The sequence below is a fragment of the Talpa occidentalis genome, unplaced genomic scaffold (assembly GCF_014898055.3).
Source record: "Talpa occidentalis isolate TD23 unplaced genomic scaffold, MPIMG_talOcc4v2.1 talOcc4.5, whole genome shotgun sequence".
In the NCBI taxonomy this organism is placed as follows: domain Eukaryota; kingdom Metazoa; phylum Chordata; class Mammalia; order Eulipotyphla; family Talpidae; genus Talpa; species Talpa occidentalis.
The window spans coordinates 99,041,380-99,061,596 of record NW_023604861.1 but is presented as its reverse complement, the minus strand read 5'-3'; the positions used below and the strand labels follow the sequence as shown (position 1 = coordinate 99,061,596).

The following is a 20,217-nucleotide window of genomic DNA, read 5'->3' as shown; positions in this document are numbered from 1 at the left end:
AAGCAAAAGTGATGGGCGCACAAATGCAAATGTGGGCATTGTTGCTTGCTTGCCAAAAACAGAAAGGAATCGCAGGTAAGGGGATATCTAGAAACCACCAGGAGACTTATCTAGCGATCTTGAGACACACCACAGCCAACACGGCTGGCACACACTCCCAGGAAAATATCCAGGGCCTTTAGGACAGGGTCTCAATGGGGATACCTATAACCAGACCCCCTTTACGTTTATTTTTCAACCCAAGTTAAGTAATTACATTCAGTTTTGTTTATACACAGACTGACAGAGGGCCATGACCAGGTCGGCATGCCAGCCAATCACCTAGGGGCACCACAGGAAGGGGCGCCCACACACACTCATTTTCAGTTATATGCATATACAGATGATGTAACACGAACAAAATGAGTGTCTTAACAAGGTCCCTGCCAGGAAACCCCAGAGTGAAGAGGACAGTGAATAAAGTAAGCACAGCACCTGGTGGACAGAGTTGATTCCTGCCAGCCCTGTCACTCAGCCTGGGGATAAAGAACAACCACAAATTTAGGGCTGAGTGGTGAACAAAATAATTAAAAATCAGTAAAAAGCAATTTGAGGGCATCCTTAGTGGCACAAGGGGTTAAGTGTCAGCTTGATGAAGCTATCAACAGCCACTGCAGCACTAGTTCAATCCCCAGCCAGGGAGCTGACCCACATGGCATAGGAGACCTCTCCTGACTCGCCTGCTGCTCCCCTCAGCAGTGTATTTCAATCTGCCTGCTCTGCTCCCCACTCTGTCTCTGGTAAATCCTCTCACCACCGCCCGATCCCCTACCTCTGGCCTACACCCCAGCTCTTGTATGCATAAATAAAACAAATCTTTAAAAAAAAAAAAAAAGCAATTTGAAACAGCCTTGTAGCCAGTCAGCAATGACGAACCCCACCATTAGGGTATTTTGTGCCTTGAGAAACCATCAAGTATGTGCTAGGGATCATTTGAAAAAATTATTAACAAGACCTTTAAAAATAATGGTTATTCATCTTTTAAAGTTTTTGTTTTCATTTTATATGCGTATTAGTTAAGTAGTATGTGTCATATCATTTTTGAATGAATGGGGATGTAAATGAAAAACTTTTCTTCCCTAATAAAAGTGCATGATAAAATATGTAGAAAGATCCCTTTAGAAGTCAGGATGGCCACAGCTAACTTGTCCCTTTGCCCCAGGAGGCACTCAGGTGTCCCCCTTAAGGTATACTCACACCCGCCCCAATCAATAGTGGAATGAGCACTTACTGGGATGCCCAAGGACTTCCCTTCTAGTAATTCCTACAGAAACAGTGTGATATCCATAGAAAGGCTGGATTCCAGGTTTCCTGCCCCACCCAAGGAAGGGTGGAGCTGAGCAGTTAGAAAGGACTGAGAAAAAGACTAGAGAAGAAAGGAAGGAGAGAAGACCTGGAGGAGGCATGTGGAGCCATACTTGCTTCTGAGCCCTGAGTTAGTGCCATAGACTTTGGGGACATGGAAGGAGACACTTAAAGGATGCAGAGACGTGGGCGAGAGACCGTGGGGAGGCTGACAATGACAGCCTTTATTTTGAATTGTATTTTGATTTTGCTCTTTTCCTTCCAGACATGCCCAGCCACGTCTGCTCCTTTCCTACAGCTGCCCACCAGAAGGCGGCAAGCTTTCAGGCCTCACTGGCCCTGCTTTGGACCAACCTTGTTTGCTGGCCATTTACCCACCAGAGGATGGGTAACTTTTGGTGCTTTACTTGGAAACTATATTCATTCTCTTCTCTTTCTCTATTGCACACTAATTCTGTTACAGGGCAGCCCCGATATAAAACAGGTTGCCTGACTGTGGGTCCTCACCCATGCGCTTCAAAGGGACTTATTAATACTTTACTGCAGGCACACACAAAAGGTTAATAAAAGGTTTATTTACAAGGGAAGGGGAAATGAGGAAATGTACAACTCAGGGAGAAAAGAGGGAAATAAAGTCTTAAATGCGTCCTACCCTTTCTGCTGCCCTGGAATCCCAATGGCACTCAGAGCTGGCCACGAACCACCAGCCCTGAAGCCAAGAGGAGAGAGCAAGAGCCCCCCCAGGCCCACGTGTCTGGTTTTTATACCCAACCTGGCTGCTTAACTCCACCCCCACATCCCAGCAACCTTCCCTTTGGTGGTGATAGGATTTGTCTTTCCCAATGTGTTGATGGCTTTGGCCTGGAGTGGGGGTGGAGTCCACAAAGTCTGTATGGGATTAGCTCAGGACATCCTTTCCCTCTAACAATTCTAATAAAGTTATTTTCTATTAAAGGTCTTATACACTAAAAGTATGTTATGCAGGGGCCTCCCTGGTGGCGCAAGGAGTAAAGATGCATTTCCCCTTCCCTTAAAGCTATTTGCAGCCACTGCAGCATGAGTTCAAACCCCAGCCAGGGAGATACCCACATGGCGCAGCAGACCTCTCCTGACTTACCTGCTGCTCCCCTCAGCAGTGCATTTCAGTCAGTCTGCCCGTTCTGCTCCCCACTCTGTCTCTGGTGAATCCTCTCACCCCCCCACCTCTGGCCTGTACCCCAGTTCTTGTATGAATAAATAAATCTTTAAAAAAAAAAAAGTATGTTATGCGACGGATAGCAGAACCCATTTAGAATGTGCAAGTTTGAGGTCCTGTGGTATCCCCACACTCTGCCCACTAACACAACTACTGAGAGGAAACTGAGGCTGAGAGAAGCCCTTCCCAGATCACACTGTGAGGTGATAACCAAAGTGGCGTTCAGAAATGGGACTGCTCTGATCACCTTTTTACCCATGTGGCCCAGGGATGAAACTATTGACAACAGACCCTAAAGCTGATAAATTGCCCTTGATTTTTTTTACTTAGTCAGTAGTCTCTAATTTTGTAGAAAATAACAAGCTCATACAAAAGCAGAGGAAATAATATAATCACCGCCCCCAGGCAATTAGCAACTGTTCTGGTAGATCTTGTTTCCTCTTTATTCCCACCCACTCCACTGGCATATTCTGAAGCAAATTCCAGATTTTATCTGTAAACATCCATAAATCTCACACTTCAATAAATCATTTCAATAAGTATCTCGAAAAAATACTCTTATAAAAAGCAAAGTCATAGTATTGCTACCCCTAAACATAATTCCATAAGATCACCATCTTCAGTGTTCTCATTTCCTGAAAAAATTTTAATCTCATTTTTACATTATTTTTTTTCTGATATTGGAAACTAAAGTGAAAATAAGTAAATTAAGAGCCCTTATAATCCTGCCTTTCAAAGACAACTTTTTTTTTTAAAGATTTATTTATTTATGCATACAAGAGCTGTGGTACAGGCCAGAGATGGGAGTGGGGGAGAGGATTCACCAGAGACAGAGCGGGGAACACAACAGGCAGACTGACTGAAATATACTGCTGAGGGGAGCGGTGGGCGAGGCAGGAGAGGTCTGCTGCACCATGTGGGTTGCTCCCTGGCCAGCCAGGGATCTAACTCATGCTACGGAGGCTGCGGGTTGCTTCATAGTGCGGTGCTTAACCCCTTGAGCCACCAGGGAGGCCCTCAAAGACAACTATTTTTAACTCTACTTTCGTTGGTCTTTTTGTTATAGGACAGGGAGAGGGGCAGCCCAAGCCCCGCAAACCTGCCTGTTCTAAATGGGTTCTGCCATCCGCCGCATCAACACAAAACATAGGAGACTTTAATGGGAAGGAACTTTAATAAAACTAGGAAATAATACAGGTAAGGCAAAGAGTCTAGTTTTTAAATGAAGCACCCAAAGTTACCCGTCCCCTCGTGGGTAAAAGTCCATCCATATGGGATTGGCCCAGAACAAGGCCCCAAAGCCTGCCACAAGTCTAAAGCATCTTCCTGTGGGGACCCACAGAAAAGGGTCAGAAACAACCAGACAAGCCCGGAAGGAAAAGAGCAAAATCAACATCAAGATAAAAGCTGCCATTGTCACCTCCCCATGGGTCTCACCCACATCTGTGTCACCCAGTCCACAACCCAAAGACAAGCGCAGTTTCTTCACGTGTCTCTAGGCTCCATGCACCTCCTCCAGGTCTCCTGGCTCCATCCTGCTTCCTTCCTCAGTCTTTTCTTCAGTTTTTCCTCTTCCTGCTCAGCTCCACCCTCCCTTGGGTGGGACAGGGAACCTCCCCCTTTCCTGGGGACCACCCTGTTACATTTTAAACTGTTATGCTTGGACAAAATTTTACAATATATAGTTTCACAACAAATTGGATTATCATGTATAGCTTCATACCCTGCTTTTCAAATACTTCACATTCTTTGTATTTTCCCACATCATAAAAATATATTTTTTAAAGGAATGGCCTCATAATATTTCATTTATACACGTACATATAATCCTAATTTCCATTGGGCTCTTAAATTATGCCCTTCCCCCATGTTTGCCATTATGAAAATTCCTATAGCAAATATATTTGGCTATATCTCCGTCCCTTTAAGACAGATTTCTAGAAAGGGAAACACCTGGTCAAAGGACAGGTTTTTAAAGTTTCTTAACTTATGTAAGGAGTGATGTCTAATGCTGGTATCTTATCCCCTCGGTGGTGTGGAAATCTCCCCTGGAGGACAGAGCCAGTTCAGAAGGCAGGGAGGGCCATACAGAACTAAATCTATTTTACAGAGCAAATAAAATTACATGGCAGGAAGACGCATAGCTCAGCCTCCCTGAGCAAAGTTAGGAGCCAATGGTCAGGAGGGGTTGTTTCCAGCAGTCACCAGTCAACACCACCAGCCTCCTTGAATTTGGATTCTTGCAGCAACACTGCTTCTCCTCATCTGCCCAGTCCTGTCTTCTCAGGAGCACCTCTGCTCTTATGCTACTGGCCATCTAGCCTCCCACCTAGACTAATCCCCTTCCTGGTCACACCTCTGGTTAACTGCTGGCAGACTCATTTCACTTACTGCCCATGAGGCTCCCATTCTTTGGACCTCTCTGTGCAACCAGCTGATAATCTGGGAAAATCAGTCTCAAACTGGACCATTATCAATGAGTCCACATGTCCCAGGGTAGTCATAAAGATATAATAGGAAACTCTGTAAAATGCTTTGCCTACGTGAAGATACATCAAGTCTGGGACCAGCTTTCCACTGAACTAGCCTAGTAGTAATTCTACCCCCTTTTAAAAAAAGTAATAAAGTAAGAAAACATTTTTATTTCTTGGTGAGCCCAGTTGGGTCCCAGTCACCACACACTATTTTGGAAAGTTTACAAACTATTAAAATCATGCTAGACCTCAACATGAAAACCTGAAGAGGCAGAAAAACTGCAGCTACATTTGATGTACTATGAGAGACTTAGACTGTTTTTTGGCAGTGGAAGGGGCCGCGGCTGTTAAACATTTTTTTTACAGGTGCCTAAAAGAAAACTAGCAGGAACTGCTTCCTCGGTTATTTTTCATTTTAATGGCAGGAAAAACAATTATAAATAAATAAAGTTCTAAATAAAGATATCAACAAATCAAATCCAGTGATGTGCAGAAGGATAATGTGTCAAGACTAAAATAGGTCCACTCCAGCTGTGCACAAAAAGCTTGGAGTGGGCCTCCCTGGTGGCGCAGCGGTTGAGCGCTGGGTTGCGAAGCTGCCCGCAGCCTCTGCAGTGCCGGTTCAATTCCTGGCCACCAGCGAGGGTCCCACATGGCAGGTAGACCCCTCCTGCCGCCCGCTGCTCTCCTCAGCAGTGTACTTCGTCGGTCTGCCTGTTCTGTTCTCCACTCTGGCTCTAGTGAATTCTCTCACCCTCCCGCGCTTCTTACTGTACCCAGTGCTTGTATAAATAAATAAAAAAATTTAAAAAAAAAAAAGCTTGGATTATCATTCCAAAATCAGTGTAATTCAGAATAAAGGAGATAAATCATCAGCTTAACATATTTTTAAGAACATTTGGTAAAAGCCAACATCTATTCTAAAAAAAATTTTTAATAAACTAGAAAAAGGAAATTGTCTTGATCTAATAAAGAAAATCTATTTCAAAAAAACCCACAAAACTCCAGAAAAATCATACACATAATGATACATTTTGAAATCTTTCCTGAGACCCCGGGATGCCCACTGTCACCAGCTCAACCCTATCCTTGATATATTCCCAGAAAAAAGAAGGCAAGGACAAGATACAGAATGCAGTTTAGCGATACGCAAATAAACCTGCCATTATTCACAAGCAACATAATTATGTGTGTAGAAAACCCAAAAGAATCTAAAATAGATTATTAGAATTAATGACTTAAATTAGCAAGGTTAATGGATTCAAGGTTACTTTACCAAAATTAATTATATTTCTCTATATCCCTGCGGCCTATTTATCTAGTCTTTGACCCTGGCTCCTAACAGAGTCCTTCAAAAACCCTTGGAATTTCCTGAGTGATAGAAGTGTTTTTGTTATACTAATGAAAAATTCCTGGTGGGCCTCTAGATAGCTGCAGGGTGGGACTAGTCACCTGAAAGACCAAGCATGTGACTAGGGGGTTGGAACTTTCAGCTGCCCCACCTCCAGGTAAAGGAAGGTGGGGGGCTGGTTCAATTGCTTGTAGTCAGGCCTGCACAACCAAATCCTGATACTAACTCTGGTCTCCCAAGCTCAATGGAGACAACATTGTTGATACTGGAGAAGGACACACCCTACTCAAAGGAGAGAGGGTTTGGAAGCTTGTCCTTGTGTATCCTTTAAATGAAACTGTAATCCTAAGTGTAGCACTTTCCTGAGTTCCTTAAGTCATCCTAGCAAATTATCAAACCTGAGCAGCTCCAGAACTCCCAAATTTACAGCTCTTGGTGCCAAGGGCACAGTGGTGGTCGCCTCCGATTGTGGCTGGCACCTTAAGTGAGGGAAGTCTGTGGAGGACTGAGCTCTTAGGCACATAGGGTCTGATGCTTATTCCTAGGCCAGCATCTGAACTGAACTGCAGAACCACTCCAATTGGAACAAATATTTGGAAAATAAAATTTTAAAAATACCACTTAAAAATCACCAAATACCTAGAAATAGATCTAACAAAAGATATGTAGGGCTTCTGTACAGAAAACAAAACACTGAAGGAAATAAGAGGACATAAACAAACAGAGGGGTTAGTGTGTTTATAGATTCATTGCTATAAAGAGAGCAAGTCTTCAACTTGACAGACTCAATGCAATGCCATAAAATTTACAAGCAAAAAAGCTAACAGTCATACAATCTTAAAGAACAAAAGACCGAACATTACCAGGTATCATCAAAATCTATTATAAAGGTTCTGCAATTACATCAATGTGGAATTGGGAGCCAAGAAAATAGACCAATGGAATATCAAAGTCCAGAGACCGATCACTGAAGTTAAGAACTTCTAGCCATCAGAAGATTTATTAAGATTGAAAAAAGAAAAGTGCAAAGAGAATATCTTTGCAATATTCTATGACTGTTAAAGGGCTCACATATACATAACAACAATATATAAACAGTTGGCAGCACCAAGTGTTGATGGGGAAAGGGATATAAACTGATACAAGCACTTTAAAAAACAGTCTCATATATGCCTATTCCACGCCCTAGCAAATTCTATTTCCAGGTACAATCCCAACAGAAATGCCCACATATATTCACCAAAAGACATGCATAAGAATGTTCTTAGTGGTAGTATCCTTAATAGTCCCAAACCAGAGACAATTCAATAGTTCAGCAGCATCAGGAGGTGCAGTCATATACACTTTTTAGTCAACAACAGAACCACATATATGAGGGTGAGCCCCAAATTCCCACTGTCTAGTGACTTCACAGCACATACTGCCAACGTACTACAGGGTCAGCAATAAGTCCTGGATGCCCTCCTGAATTGCTATGCCAGTGAAATGTCCTGTTTGGAGAATAACACTCTGTGACAGGTGTTCATTTCTTAGACGATATCCCCCTCAGGTCCTCCCTAGTGGTGCAGGGGTTAAAGTCTCCACGCTACCAAGCTATAGCCAGCCACTGTGACAGGAGTTCAATCTCAGGCCAGGGAGCTAACCCACAAGGTGCAGCAGACTCTCCTGTCTCACCCATTGTTCCCCTCAGTCAATCTGCCTGTTCTGCTCCCCACTGTCCCTATTGAATCCTCTCACCACTCCCACCACAACTCTGGCATACGCCCCAGTTCTTATATGCATAAATAAATAAAAATAATTTTTTAAAAAAAGATATCCCCCTCATTCATCTACACACAACACAAAAAAAGTATATACTATATGATTCCCTTACAAAAACTCAGAAAAAGAAAATTTTTCCCATGATGATTTAGGGGGCCAGGGCAGTGGCTGGGAGCGCATGGCAGGGGTGGGGGGTTGCTAGGATATGATAATGTTCTATTTCCTTATGTCGATGGTAGCTACACACAGGGTGATCCCTTGAGAAAAAATGATCCAGTTGTACACTTAAAATTTATGCATTTTTCTCTATATTTTATATCAGCAAAAAGTTTACTTTAAAACCAATCTAGATGGTTGCTAGAAGCAGGGAGTGGACAAAATGGGTAAAGGTGGTCAAAAGATACAAATTTCCAGTTTTATAAGAAAAATAAGTCCTAGAGATGTAAAGTACAATGTGGCAACTGGCGAATCCTGAAATGAAGGACCCCCAAGTAAAGGTGTGTGCGACCTGTCAATGTGGCCATGCACAGCTCCCCCAGCCCCATCTCTCCTGAGCAGCATCCTCAGATTATCCCCCAGTCAGAACATGAATGTGAAATGTGCTGGCCATCAGGATGACAGGCTTTACCGTCTCAAATTTGCAGAAAACAAATAATTAAGTACTTGAGAATTTCCTCAGTTTTAAGTTTCTCTTCCACACATTTTTTTTTCTTAAGCTCTCATTTCTGTTACCCTTAATATACACACTAGAGTCCAGATAAGATGGTATCTGAATTAGCATGTAATTATATAGTGGGCTCTTTTGACCTCGATGTGTTCATAACTCCAAGAAGGCACCACACCTAGTCAGTGGGGCAGCCTGCCACCTGAGCCAGTATGTGAGAACCACTGGGGCCCGAGCTGGTGTCAGCGCCAACTGGGACACCTTTAGGAGAGTAATAACAATAATTTTAAAAATAGCTAACATTTATTGCATGATGACATGGTGCCAGGCACTGAGCTAAGTGCTTTATGTGCCTTACCTCATTTAGTCCTTACCACAGCCCTCTGAGCTGGATACTGTCATTAATGTGGATGACCAAGTCATCAGCAACCAAAGAGAAATGTTTCTGAGCCGAGTCAGTCACTATTTTGAGGCTTTCATGAAATAAACTCCACTGCATAAGCATTTACTCACTTATTAAACTTACTCTTAGGAAAGTTTGATGAGAGATGGACCTAAGTTTAATGCAGGACTCCATGTAACTGTGCGTGTGTGTAGATGTGTGTATGTGTGAGAGAGAGCCTAGAGAGGATGCGTGTGTGTGTCCACCTGCCTCTGTGTGTGTGTGTGTTTACATATTCTTTTGTATAAATGTGTGTGTTGGGAGTGAGCCTGCTTGTGTATGGGCGTGAAGCTTGGATCTGTGTGTATATGGGGAGGGCTGCTTTTGTGGGGGTGTGAGTGAGCTTGCTTCTGCGTATGTAGGGAAGGGGGGTGTGAGTGTGTAGGTGTGCATGTAGGGGAGAGGCTGCGTGGGGTAGGAAGTGGGTGCCTCCTTCCAACAAGGCTCCTGATGCTTGCTGGGCAGATGCGTTCCAGAGAGCCCAGGGAAACCAGTCTTTCGAGAATCCCGCCCAGGTCACAGTAAATCGGCCCTGAAGCATGGAAGAGACTCTAACTATAACCTCTGGGGAATGCTCCAACACCGCCAGGTTTAACCCTCAGCAAAACACACCGTGGCCACACACCCCAGCCCTCTGGGCTCACATTCTTGTCTTCTACAGCACAGCCTAGCCCCCGGCCTGTGGCTATCCTCTGAGACACTCCTCTGGAAAATCTCAGCGATAAAAAAGGATCTCATTTATTATCAGAGGAGAAATCTGAAGAACTAATCTAAACTGTGTTCCAAAAAGCAAAACACAAAACTGTATGTAGACAATGATTTCAATGTGATAATACATATGCTTAACTAATTGGCGAGAACAGGGCTGTAAACATGAAAATGGTTTTGATCCTGCTGATAGTTGGAAAATTTTTTAAAGTAAAAAAAAAAAATAAATAAATGTCTACCTAAGTTATCACAATAAATCAAAATATTAAAATTTATTCTAGGTCACACACCCATGGGTAGTTTTGTTTAGATTTTTGTGTGTTTTCTAAAGTTTTGTTGAGATGCATCTCTTTTATGATAACCACTAGTAAGAGAACAATCACATAACAGAACTTAGGAGTTTTAGGAAATAAGCCAAGAGTCCTTATGTAGCCACAAAGCCTTTTCCAACAAGATGTCTGGCCATGCTCATGTATGACGGAGGGGTGAACCCAGGCAGTTGTGCCCAATGGCTCAGAGGAGAGGAGAGAGGCAGGACTAAACAACTGCCCCAGAAAGTGACTCCCCCTCTTAGCAGAAAGCCAGCATGGGCACCTCTGGGAAATCCCACAGCCATCACATCCTCATAGTAGCATCTACCAAGATGCTTAGAGACTCAAAAAGTCTCTAAGACCTAAGGAAACCTTAAGAGAGACCTCATCCCAGGACAAGCAAGGCAACCCTGTCCCTCCCACAGGTTGGGCTGAAGGAACCAGAAGATTCTGCCAAAACCAGTCACCAATACAGTGAGAGATGGCCTGGTCCACCCTCCCCCTTCTATGCACATTCTCCCTGGCTATGTGGCCACTGAGGAGAATGTCTGATAAACATGTTCACAGCCCCTACCTCAAAAACAACTGAAACTAGCAGAAAACCTAATGTTTTCCCACAGATGTCCTGGTTGTCCAGTTAGCTGGCTCATCTACACGATAGGACTGGGGAAGGGGTGGACAGAGAAGATACACAGTGGTCTGTTGCTCCAAAGCCTTCTAGAAAGGGTTGAGAAGCAGTCACAATTTGCAGAAGCACTTAGTACACCTCAGTACCATGAACTGGCATCCCCACAGACTGATAAGCTCATTTCCCATGGGCTAGTTTGGTCCCAGTTCTCACAGAACAAGAGGCACAGAAGAGGAAAATGCCATGCCTATTCACCCGTGAAGATCCAGATAAAACGCCCCCTCCCTTGGCATGCCTTCCAGACTTCTGCTGGCAATACAAGCGTCATTTGCTTCTTAAGAGTCCCCAGCCCCCTATCCATTTCTCCCACAGGACACAATCCTGTGATTTTGTGTTTCTGTGCACTCATCTATTTGCAAGGTTAAACACTGACTCAATCCTCCTAATCTGACCAGAGGTGGTGTCCAGGCAAACTCTAAGCTGGGCTTTCTAATTAAAAAATGACATGATCTACAAAGCTCTTACTAAGGCCGAGACGTCAGGCAGTGCCTGGCAGCACACAAAGAAGAGTTTTAGAAACAAAACTGTAAATAAAAGATGGGTGAACTGCTCCCAGTTCTGGCTCCTCTGTGGACGCGGACCTGTAGACTACCCAATGCCAGCAAGGGGACGAGGTACAGCTGCCTGGGGGCTGGCACTGCACCGCCCTCCCCAAAGTGGCATGCTCTGTGCCCACAAGCATCGCATGAAAGAGAAAGTGAGGAGGAGGAGCCTGGCTAGCATTTTGTCAGCTGCCCTGCTGGCACCTCTGCCCTAGCAGGCAGCTCCTGTCACTCTCTCAGATACACTTGCCCCAGGCAGCGTCTCAAGATCAAATCACCAGTTCAGTTGGAGACTGTTTCCAGGTGGAGCTCTCTGAAACCAGATGTACAGCTGCCTCGGCTCTCCACTCTGGAGGCTGCCCTCCCCAGCACCTTGTGACTTAACTGTCTCATCCTCCAGCCTGTACATGGCCCTTGCCCTATCTGACCTCCCGGAGGCTCCCAAAATCATGTCCCTGAACTCTTCTCAGCAATGACAAGGGTGACTTTGGTCAGGCTTTTTTCTGCTTTGTACATTCTGCCTGCACTCGGCTGGCTTCCAAGCCTTTTCAGTTGGCCCTGGTCTCCCTCCCAAGTCCCACATGGGCACATTCATGTGCACGCTTGCCAGAATGGACTGCAGTGCACCCTCTTGCCACTCAGTGGCCCAGAACAGGCAGCAGAGGCATCATCTGAGAGCTTGTAAAAATACACTCTTAGCCCCAACCCAGACACACTGAGTGTAAATCTGTTTTAACAAAATGCCCAGACAGCTCTGGTGCTCCTTCAAGTATAAGAAGCTCTGGGGTACACAAAGCTGGGCACAGAGGAACCCAATAAAGCATCACATTTTATCCCCACCACCTCTTTCCTTCCATCCTCATAAAACTAGCTCTGCTTTTTTTTTCTCTCTCCCAGCTCCATGAAATGACATCATCGATCTGAATCCCAAGCTAGAAACCTCAGATGTTCACAACTACTTTCTGAACCTGATTCTTCCAGCTCCGAAAGGTTAACTGAGTCTAGTCACTCTGACTTCAAAAGCATCTCAAAGGTCTCTGGGCCTTCCTCGATGCCATTACACCTACCTGAGCTGTGCACCGCTAGGTTTTATTTACATGTCTGGCTCCCTGGTAGACTGTGAGCTCTGTGAAGAGGGCTAGCACAGTGTCTGACACATAGGCTTGAAAAAAATAGATGTTTGTTGAATAAATGAATCAACAAGCAGACAGAGGGAAATAAAATGCTTATGATGCATCAGATGACAGGAACTAAAAGTGAATGTAAAAATCATGCAGTGTTTTTTCTTGACTTTATGAGATAGTTTCAAGAATCAAAATAAAGTAGTTGGGCAAATAGGATATGGAATAGATGGGAATATGGGAGAAGTTGTTAATGAAAGTATTTCTAACTTTCCCCCTTCCAATTTATAACCCACTATCTACAAAGAGCAGTACTAAGTCCAAGGTCACCTCAGGGGTCAGGGACCAAGCTAAGTGGAATTTAAACCCAGGGGACTGGGCTTACTGGGGGATAAATGGTTATAAAGTGGGTGGGGAAAGATTAAATGAGCTAAGTGCCTGGGATGGGCATGAATGTCACAGAAGGAGGAGCACAGAGTGGAAAGCTGGAGCTAGGTCTCAATGTGGGGCTGAGCTTCTCACCTCCATGTGCAGCCTCCATTCATTACTGTGCTTCCAGGTATGGGAGAACGTCTGCTGTAAAGGGAAAATGCAACTGGGCCAGAAGTAACTCTTTGAGTCTCTGCTCAAAGATTTCAAGCTGTAGACACACCCAAATACAACACCCAGGACTGCAAACAGTTCCAGGCAAAGTTTAAGTGGAAGGACCAATGTTCTAATCACGAGTCTCTCAGTGGCCTTAAAACTCTCATTAGCTAGATGGTTTTACTCCTGAGGTGCTACCACATGGAGGCTCTGTTCTGCCTAGTTTGGGGTTTGATCAGTACTTAATAGTGTAACTGCCTGAGTTGGGAAGCAGAGACAGCTAGGTGGCTATAACCCCCTTCCTCAGTCTCTAAGGGAAGTTCAGCACCCCACATCCACATTGACTCCAAGTCACGTGTGGCTCATGTGAATTAATGAGTAAAACCATGTCCACTCCTAGTGCTCCAGAGAAACTGAGGCATGGGGAGAAGGAATATGTGTATCACACACTAAGCTCCAAGATCTGCTTCTCAGACCCTGATCCAAACCACTAATACACATATCACTGCGGGAATTCTTCCAGTCTTTCTTGGTACAGCTGGAGATGTCAAGCTCCTGGATAACAGCACAATACCCAGCCGTTTCTCAAAATTCTAACATTTCTGCAATTGGGCTAATTCTCTAAAACTTGACAGGTCATTCACTCAGTGATGTTTTAATTGGGGTCTTCCATGTGTCAAGAATCATACTAGGAACCTCCCTGGTGGCGCAAGGGGTTAAGTTGCAGCACTATGAAACTAACTGCAGTTCAAGTTTGATCCCCAGTCAGAGAGGTGAACCACATGGCACAGCAGACCTCTCCTGTCTCGCCCACTGCTCCCCTCAGCAGTGTATTTCAGTAGATCTGCCTGTTCTGCTCCCCACTCTGTCTCTGGTGAATCCTCTCACCTCCACACCTCTGGCGTGTACCCCAGTTCTTGTATGCATAAATACATAAATCTTTAAAAAAAAAAAAAAAAGAATCATTCTAGAGCTAGGGAAAAAATGAAAAAGTCCTGTCCTTTGGAATGTATATTCTAGTGGGACAACCAACAACACAGTAAACCCATAAACTGCATAGTTGTTAAAAATGGATATATCCAATGGGCCTCCCCTGGTGGTGCAGCGGTTGAGCGCACCGGTTCGATTCCCGGCCACCAGGCGAGGGTCCCACATGGCGCGCAGACCTCTCCTGCTGCCCGCTGCTCCCCTCAGCAGTGTGTTTCGTCAGTCTGCCTGTTCTGTTCCCTGCTCTGGCTCTGGTGAATTCTCTCACCCTCCCGTGCTTCGACTGTACCCAGTGCTTGTATAAATAAACAAATCTTTAAAAAAAAAAAAAAAGAAATGGATATATCTAAGAGAAAGAAAAATCAGCACAAAGTGGAGCAGATGAGAAAGATCAGTGTGAGATGGGGGTTACAGTTTTAAAAACAGTGACAGGAAAGTCTCACTGAGAAAGTGAAATTGAAGCAACCTGAGGAAGGGGAGCCAGTGAGCCACCCTGACATCAGGGAAGAACATTCCAACCTGAGGGACAGTGTAGGTCAAAGGTCCTAGGGCGGGATGGTCCCAGATGTTCAATAATAGCAGGTAGGTCAGTGGGGTTTGCAGATAGTCAGCTATTCATTTGTTCATTCATTCATTCATTGTATAACAAACATTTACTGTCACTCTCTTAGCCAGACACAGTAGTAAACACACTAATAAGATATGATCCCTACCCCCAAGGTTATAATGCTGGGGGAGGGAGGAGATAAAACAATTTTGGAAGGGGATTATGCCCGGAGAAGAAAAACTCTGGCGGGGATCAGGGACCTCACCCATCCTGGTGATGCTAAAGGGTCCATCGACACACAGGAAAAGACACTTGGCTAGATCGGCAGGTACCCAGCTCAGATTGTGGTATTGTGGTGCCACTCGCAATACTGACCAGGTTAACCCTACTCACTTGTATTTCTTAGTTAAAAAAAAGAGTCCTCCAGGACCTCCTCTGGTGGCGCAGCGGTTGAGCGCTGGGCTGTGAGGCTGCTCGAGAGCCGGTCAGCTGGCAAGGGTCCCACAAAAAAAAAAAAAAAAAAAAAAAAAAGAGTCCTCCATACACCAGATCTGTAAAGAAAATCTTCTAAGTTGCAGACATACACTGTGATGCCCTAGATGGCTTCAGACTAAAAAGGTAGGTACCAGGTGGAAATAATCTAGGATAGGCCACACTTGTGTGTGTGTGTGTGTGTGTGTGTTGGGGGGGGGCGGGGGGGGGGGGAGAAGAGTTGAGGAGCATGGCAACGACTTAAGACTGGGAACCAGGAAGTGATGGTGTAAAGCCTCAGGGTATGTTCATCAGGAGTGACCATCATATCACACTTACAGCTCCTGGGCTTCCTGCTGCTCTGGGTAGACTGCCTGCCTCTCCTTGGAATCACCAGTGCCCCCTCCAGGGCCAGCCCCAGGCTACTGGCCTCTGATAAGGAGAGTCTAGTGGACCAAAACGTGCACTGGGGAGTTCTGTTCAGCAGATCTTTGGCCTGAGAGAAGCTAGCTGTTTTCCAGCTTTATGAAGCGGCATTTTTAACAAGACAGTCCAAAGATGACCCTGCCAAGACCCAGGAAGCTCCCACCCTAATGGGAGCTCAGCTAGCTAGCTGACCAGGGGCTGGGAAGCCTGGCCAAACCAATGCATCCTGGTTGGATCCAGATCTTAACTGAAAGATGCACACGTGTTTGCTGGGTGTGTCCCCAGTACCAGTCCTAAAGACCATAGAGATGGTGAGGAGGAAGCTGCCCTGGTGAGTCTTAACCAGGCTCCTGACCAAGCAACAGGAGAGAAGTACTCAGAGCCCAGAGGCTGCAGGGTGGTGGGGAGAGGGGTCACAGATCCTCAATGCTCTTCTGTCCCAGGCTTGAGTACTTGAGAAAAACAGGGTGCCCCCCAGACTGGGCCACCAGCACCAGACATCTGTATCCTCCAGTCCCTCTGCAAGGAGGCTGCCTTATTCCCATTGGGGCTCATGTTACTCAAATGCTCCCAGCTCTGATGCTAAAATTCAATCTGTGAAATTGGAAAGGGGAGGGTCCCAATCCCCCACCCTGATCGGAGCATCTTTTCCGACCAAACCTGGCAATGCCAGTTCCTCCCTATTCCACTCCATCACTCACTGATCCAGCCAGTTCCAGGCTCTCCTCCACTCTGCTCCAGAAATGACTGACAAGGTTCTGGGGACTTGCTCCCAGATAGGGCTCAGAAGTCACTCATAGCCCAGGGTGGGCCTGAAAAGCCTTAGCCAGCAGGAGCTCTACCTATAGGAAACGAAGCAAAGTCCCAGGGTTTAGGATGAGCTCCCTCCCCTCCCCCATTCCTCTATAAAGAGCTTCCCTTTCTGCCTCCTCATTCCCTTTGGCCTACGAGGGTTTTTACTCCATAATTGGCTTGTTTACTGCCACTGAGGGCTTCAGAGTGGCAGAGGTGGGAGGAAAGTTTTGTTGGAAGTAAGGAAAGGGGTGTGTGCCCTGAGCTTTGAGGCTGGTGAGTAAACCCTCCAAGTGCCTCTCTAACTACCTGAGAACTGGCCAAGAATCCATGTGAGAAAAAAACACAAGGCAATGCAAGGCCAGCTGAAGATTCCCAGCAGACCACAGGAGGGAAGCTTATGTTTGGCGCCCAGGAAATACAGAACAATAAACCAAAACTTAATCTGCGTGCTTCTGCTGAATAGCTGAAAGCAGTACTTGGCATTGTTCTGGGTGGGGAGTCAACTACAGACCTCCCATTTGGGCTTCTGTGGGTCAGGAGCTCCAGTGACATCATTACCCTACTCAAAACCTTCCAAAGATACCCAACTCTTGAGCTTGATTTTCAGGCTTAATACCACAGGTCCCCAAATAACACAGCACCACCAGTCACAGATTGACAGAACCTACACTCAGCTGAAAAGGACCATCTACTAGGCCACAAAGCACATCCTTTGCTCCCCATTCAGGTTCTTTGCTTGGGGGGGCTCCCTCTGCTGCAAGTGCCAAGTCTCCCTACCTTGTAAAGACTCTCTCCAAAGGCCCCTTCCCTTGTGAAGGTTTTCCCAGTTCCCCTGTCCCTTGTCCATGCCACCCCTATCAGTTCTGCAGGCTCCTAGTTCTAATCTCCATGCCCTGGTGTTGACCTCTTTGAGGGCATTTGCCTTACTCATTCCTGCTTCTAGTTCCCTGAGGCCTTGCTCTATTCCTCCAAGAGAACCAAGCATGTCTTACTCTGCTTTGATTTATCTAAAGTATACAGCACAGTACCTGGCAGACAGCAAAAGCTTAAGAACTGGGTTTTTTGCTGCACCAAATACTGTTCACCTCAGAGGCATAGGAAGTGATAGGTGTAGGGGCACAAAGTCAGGAGCACACAACACTATGATCAGCAGACACAAAACAGGCAGAGTGGGAGAGGCATCAAAAAGAAATGAACTGGGGGAGACACACCAGGCCTTACCCTTCTTGAACTCCTCCAGCATGGCATCCAACTTGGTGTCGTGGAAGACAAAGTGCACGGGGTGGTTGTAGAAGCGGGTAATGGTCTTGAGGGGGGTGCAGTCATCAGGATCCACAAAGGCCAAGTCTTTGACATAGAGAAGATCTACAATATTGGACTGCTCATCTTCAAACACAGGGATGCGGGTATAGCCACTCTCCATAATCTCTGACATAGTGTTGAAGTCCAGGATGGCATCACTGCGGATCATGAAGCAGTCTTGGAGCTGGGTCATGATGTCCTCCACCGTTTTGGTCCGTAGTTCCAGGGCACCCTGGATCATGTTTAACTCCTCTTTCACGAGGTCATTATAGGGCTCTGTCACCTTCAACATTTCCATCAGCTTCTCCCGATTGTAAACAGTGCGAATCTCCTGGCCCAGAACAAAGTCCAGGAGCTTGCTGATGGGGAAACTGAGGGGGAAGGTGATTAGCATAAAGAATTTGGTAAGAACGATAGTGTTGGCACCCACAGCCAGCCCATGTCGGGAGCACAAGGCCTGAGGTACGATCTCCCCAAAGATGACAATGCTGATGGTGGAGGAGGCCACCGCCACAAGTCCAGACCCAATGAGGTTGTCTAGAAGGATGGTGAGGGAGGTGTTGACCAGCACGTTTCCCAGGAGCAGTGAGCAGAGCAAGTAGTTGCCCTTGCGCCGGATGGGCTCAATCTTGCGGGCATAGCGCCTCTCCTTCTCTGTGCCACAGTTCTGCACAATTCGCAGCTCCATGGGGTCCAGGGCCATCAGGCCCAGGTTGAGGCCAGAAAATATGCCCGACAGCACCAGCAGCACCATAATGAGGAGGATGTGCAGCCAGAGGGGCAGCAACTTCTTACCCTCCTCTATCATGAAGAGCAGAGAGTCCTTGTCAGTCCACCTCTGCCAAGGCTCCTTCACCCCAGCCCGAGTGCACAGTGCATACAGCTTCATGTTCTCGCTCCTCCGAAGGAACTTAGTGACCACCACCAGCATCCCGGACGTGTTCCCGCGGCTCACATTCACCAGTCGCTGGACGACCAGGTCCTTGGTGAGCTCGGGGCAACCGGTGGAGTTGTGGACGGTGTCGTAGTCGTCCACCTCGGTGAAGGAGATCAGGTTGCTGGAGAACGAGCCCAGACTCTGGCCATACAGCCTCAAGTTCACCGTGCTGCCCTCGGACACGTAGATGATGCCATCGGGGTTCATCCCACACGATGTGTTGCAGCTCGCCAGCCTCATGCCCAGGATCGCCCCGAGCTGGGGGGCGTCCTGGCCCCGGGCCCCCGCGCCCACAGCAACACCAGCAGCTCCAGCGCCGCCAGGAGGAGGCGCCCTCGGGCCGGCCCGCCGCCCTGGCGCCCGCCCCCGCCCACCGGCGCCATGTTGCTCCGGCAGGGCCGCCGCCGCTCCCCGCGCCCCGCCGCGCAGCCCTGCTCGCGCCGCCGCTCCTGCCGCTCCACCGCCGCCGAGCCAACTGCCCCGGCCGCGGGCCTGACGTCAAGGCAGCGCCCCGCCCGCCCCGCCCCGTCGACCCACGCCCCTCATTTGCATGTTAGGCCCCGCCCCTGGGCTCGCGGCTCCCGCGCGCGTTCTTAAGGGGGCCTGGCGCTTAAGGTGGCGCGGCGCTGGCATCCGGCTAGGGCGTGCTCCGCAGGCCTTTCCCACCGCTGGTGCTCGGGCGAGGGCACCGCTCTCCTCGGGCCCCACCTGCTCTCCGGGAGGCGCCGTTCCGCATCCACGGATGGGCCTCGCGTGGCTGCACATTCCCTGTCCCCAAAAGTCTGCAGCTCAAGGCTGGTGGCCCATCTCATCTGGAACCTCAGAAGCAGCACAGCGTGGTGCTCCAGACGAAAGAAAAAAGCTTTTCCTGATTTGCCAAAGAAAAGGGGAACCTGAGGGCTTAGGAAATGGGCCTGGCCGGGGGCTTTTTGATGACCTTGGCCCCAGGCCAGAAGTAAGTTCCCCAACCACAGTCCAGAGGCTTCCTTAGGCCCTTGGTTGCCTGGGGTGGTGGGGGAATTGGGAAGCTAAGGATATACACTGCACGTCATTAAAGGGGCTTATCTCCTGTCTTTCCATTTAGGAAGCAAATATTGAGCACTGACTATGTGCCCAGCAGGTGCTCCAGGCTCTGACCATATAAGCCAAAGTCCCTGCCCCGCTTGATTTACAGTCTACAGACTAGAAAACAGACAACAAACAAGTAAGCATAATTTTTTTTAATCTTCTTAACCACCCTAAGAGATCGTGTTATTATTTTCATGTTACAGATGAAGAAATTGCACCTAAGCACAAATCAGGGTCCTTCTGTTATAGGACAGGGAGCGGGGCAGCCCAAACCCAGGGTTGCAGGGTTTGGGCTGCCCCTCTCTCTGTCCTATAACACTTCCAGATAATGATCTTAGGGCAGGCTTGTGTGACTTTGGTAAGACTAGTTGCAATATGTCTTAGCCCCAAGTTTCTTCATTTATAAAATGGGGGTTGTCTATGTGTAAGAATGATACAGCATCATTTTACTGATCTTGTGGGAATAATTGACCTAGGCCTTGAACTTGAACTCTGAAT

The 20,217-nt window shown here is 47.0% G+C and overlaps 2 protein-coding genes across 2 annotated transcripts in view; one reads left to right on the top strand and one right to left on the bottom strand.

The window, feature by feature from the left end:
- The window catches only part of CNNM4 (cyclin and CBS domain divalent metal cation transport mediator 4), a 36,522-nt gene extending 17,488 nt beyond the window's left edge, over positions 1 to 19,034 (bottom strand). The window contains 2 exon segments of the mRNA XM_037527886.2: positions 17,634 to 18,938; positions 18,941 to 19,034. Coding sequence (XP_037383783.1) covers positions 17,634 to 18,938; positions 18,941 to 19,034 — 1,399 coding nt within the window.
- Positions 19,035 to 19,347: 313 nt separating this feature from the next.
- LMAN2L (lectin, mannose binding 2 like) overlaps positions 19,348 to 20,217 on the top strand; it is a 43,660-nt gene continuing 42,790 nt past the window's right edge. Inside the window, exons 1-2 of the mRNA XM_037527882.2 lie at positions 19,348 to 19,606; positions 19,736 to 19,855. The gene's annotated coding sequence lies outside the window, so the exon portion shown is untranslated. The remainder of the gene's footprint in view (positions 19,607 to 19,735; positions 19,856 to 20,217) is intronic.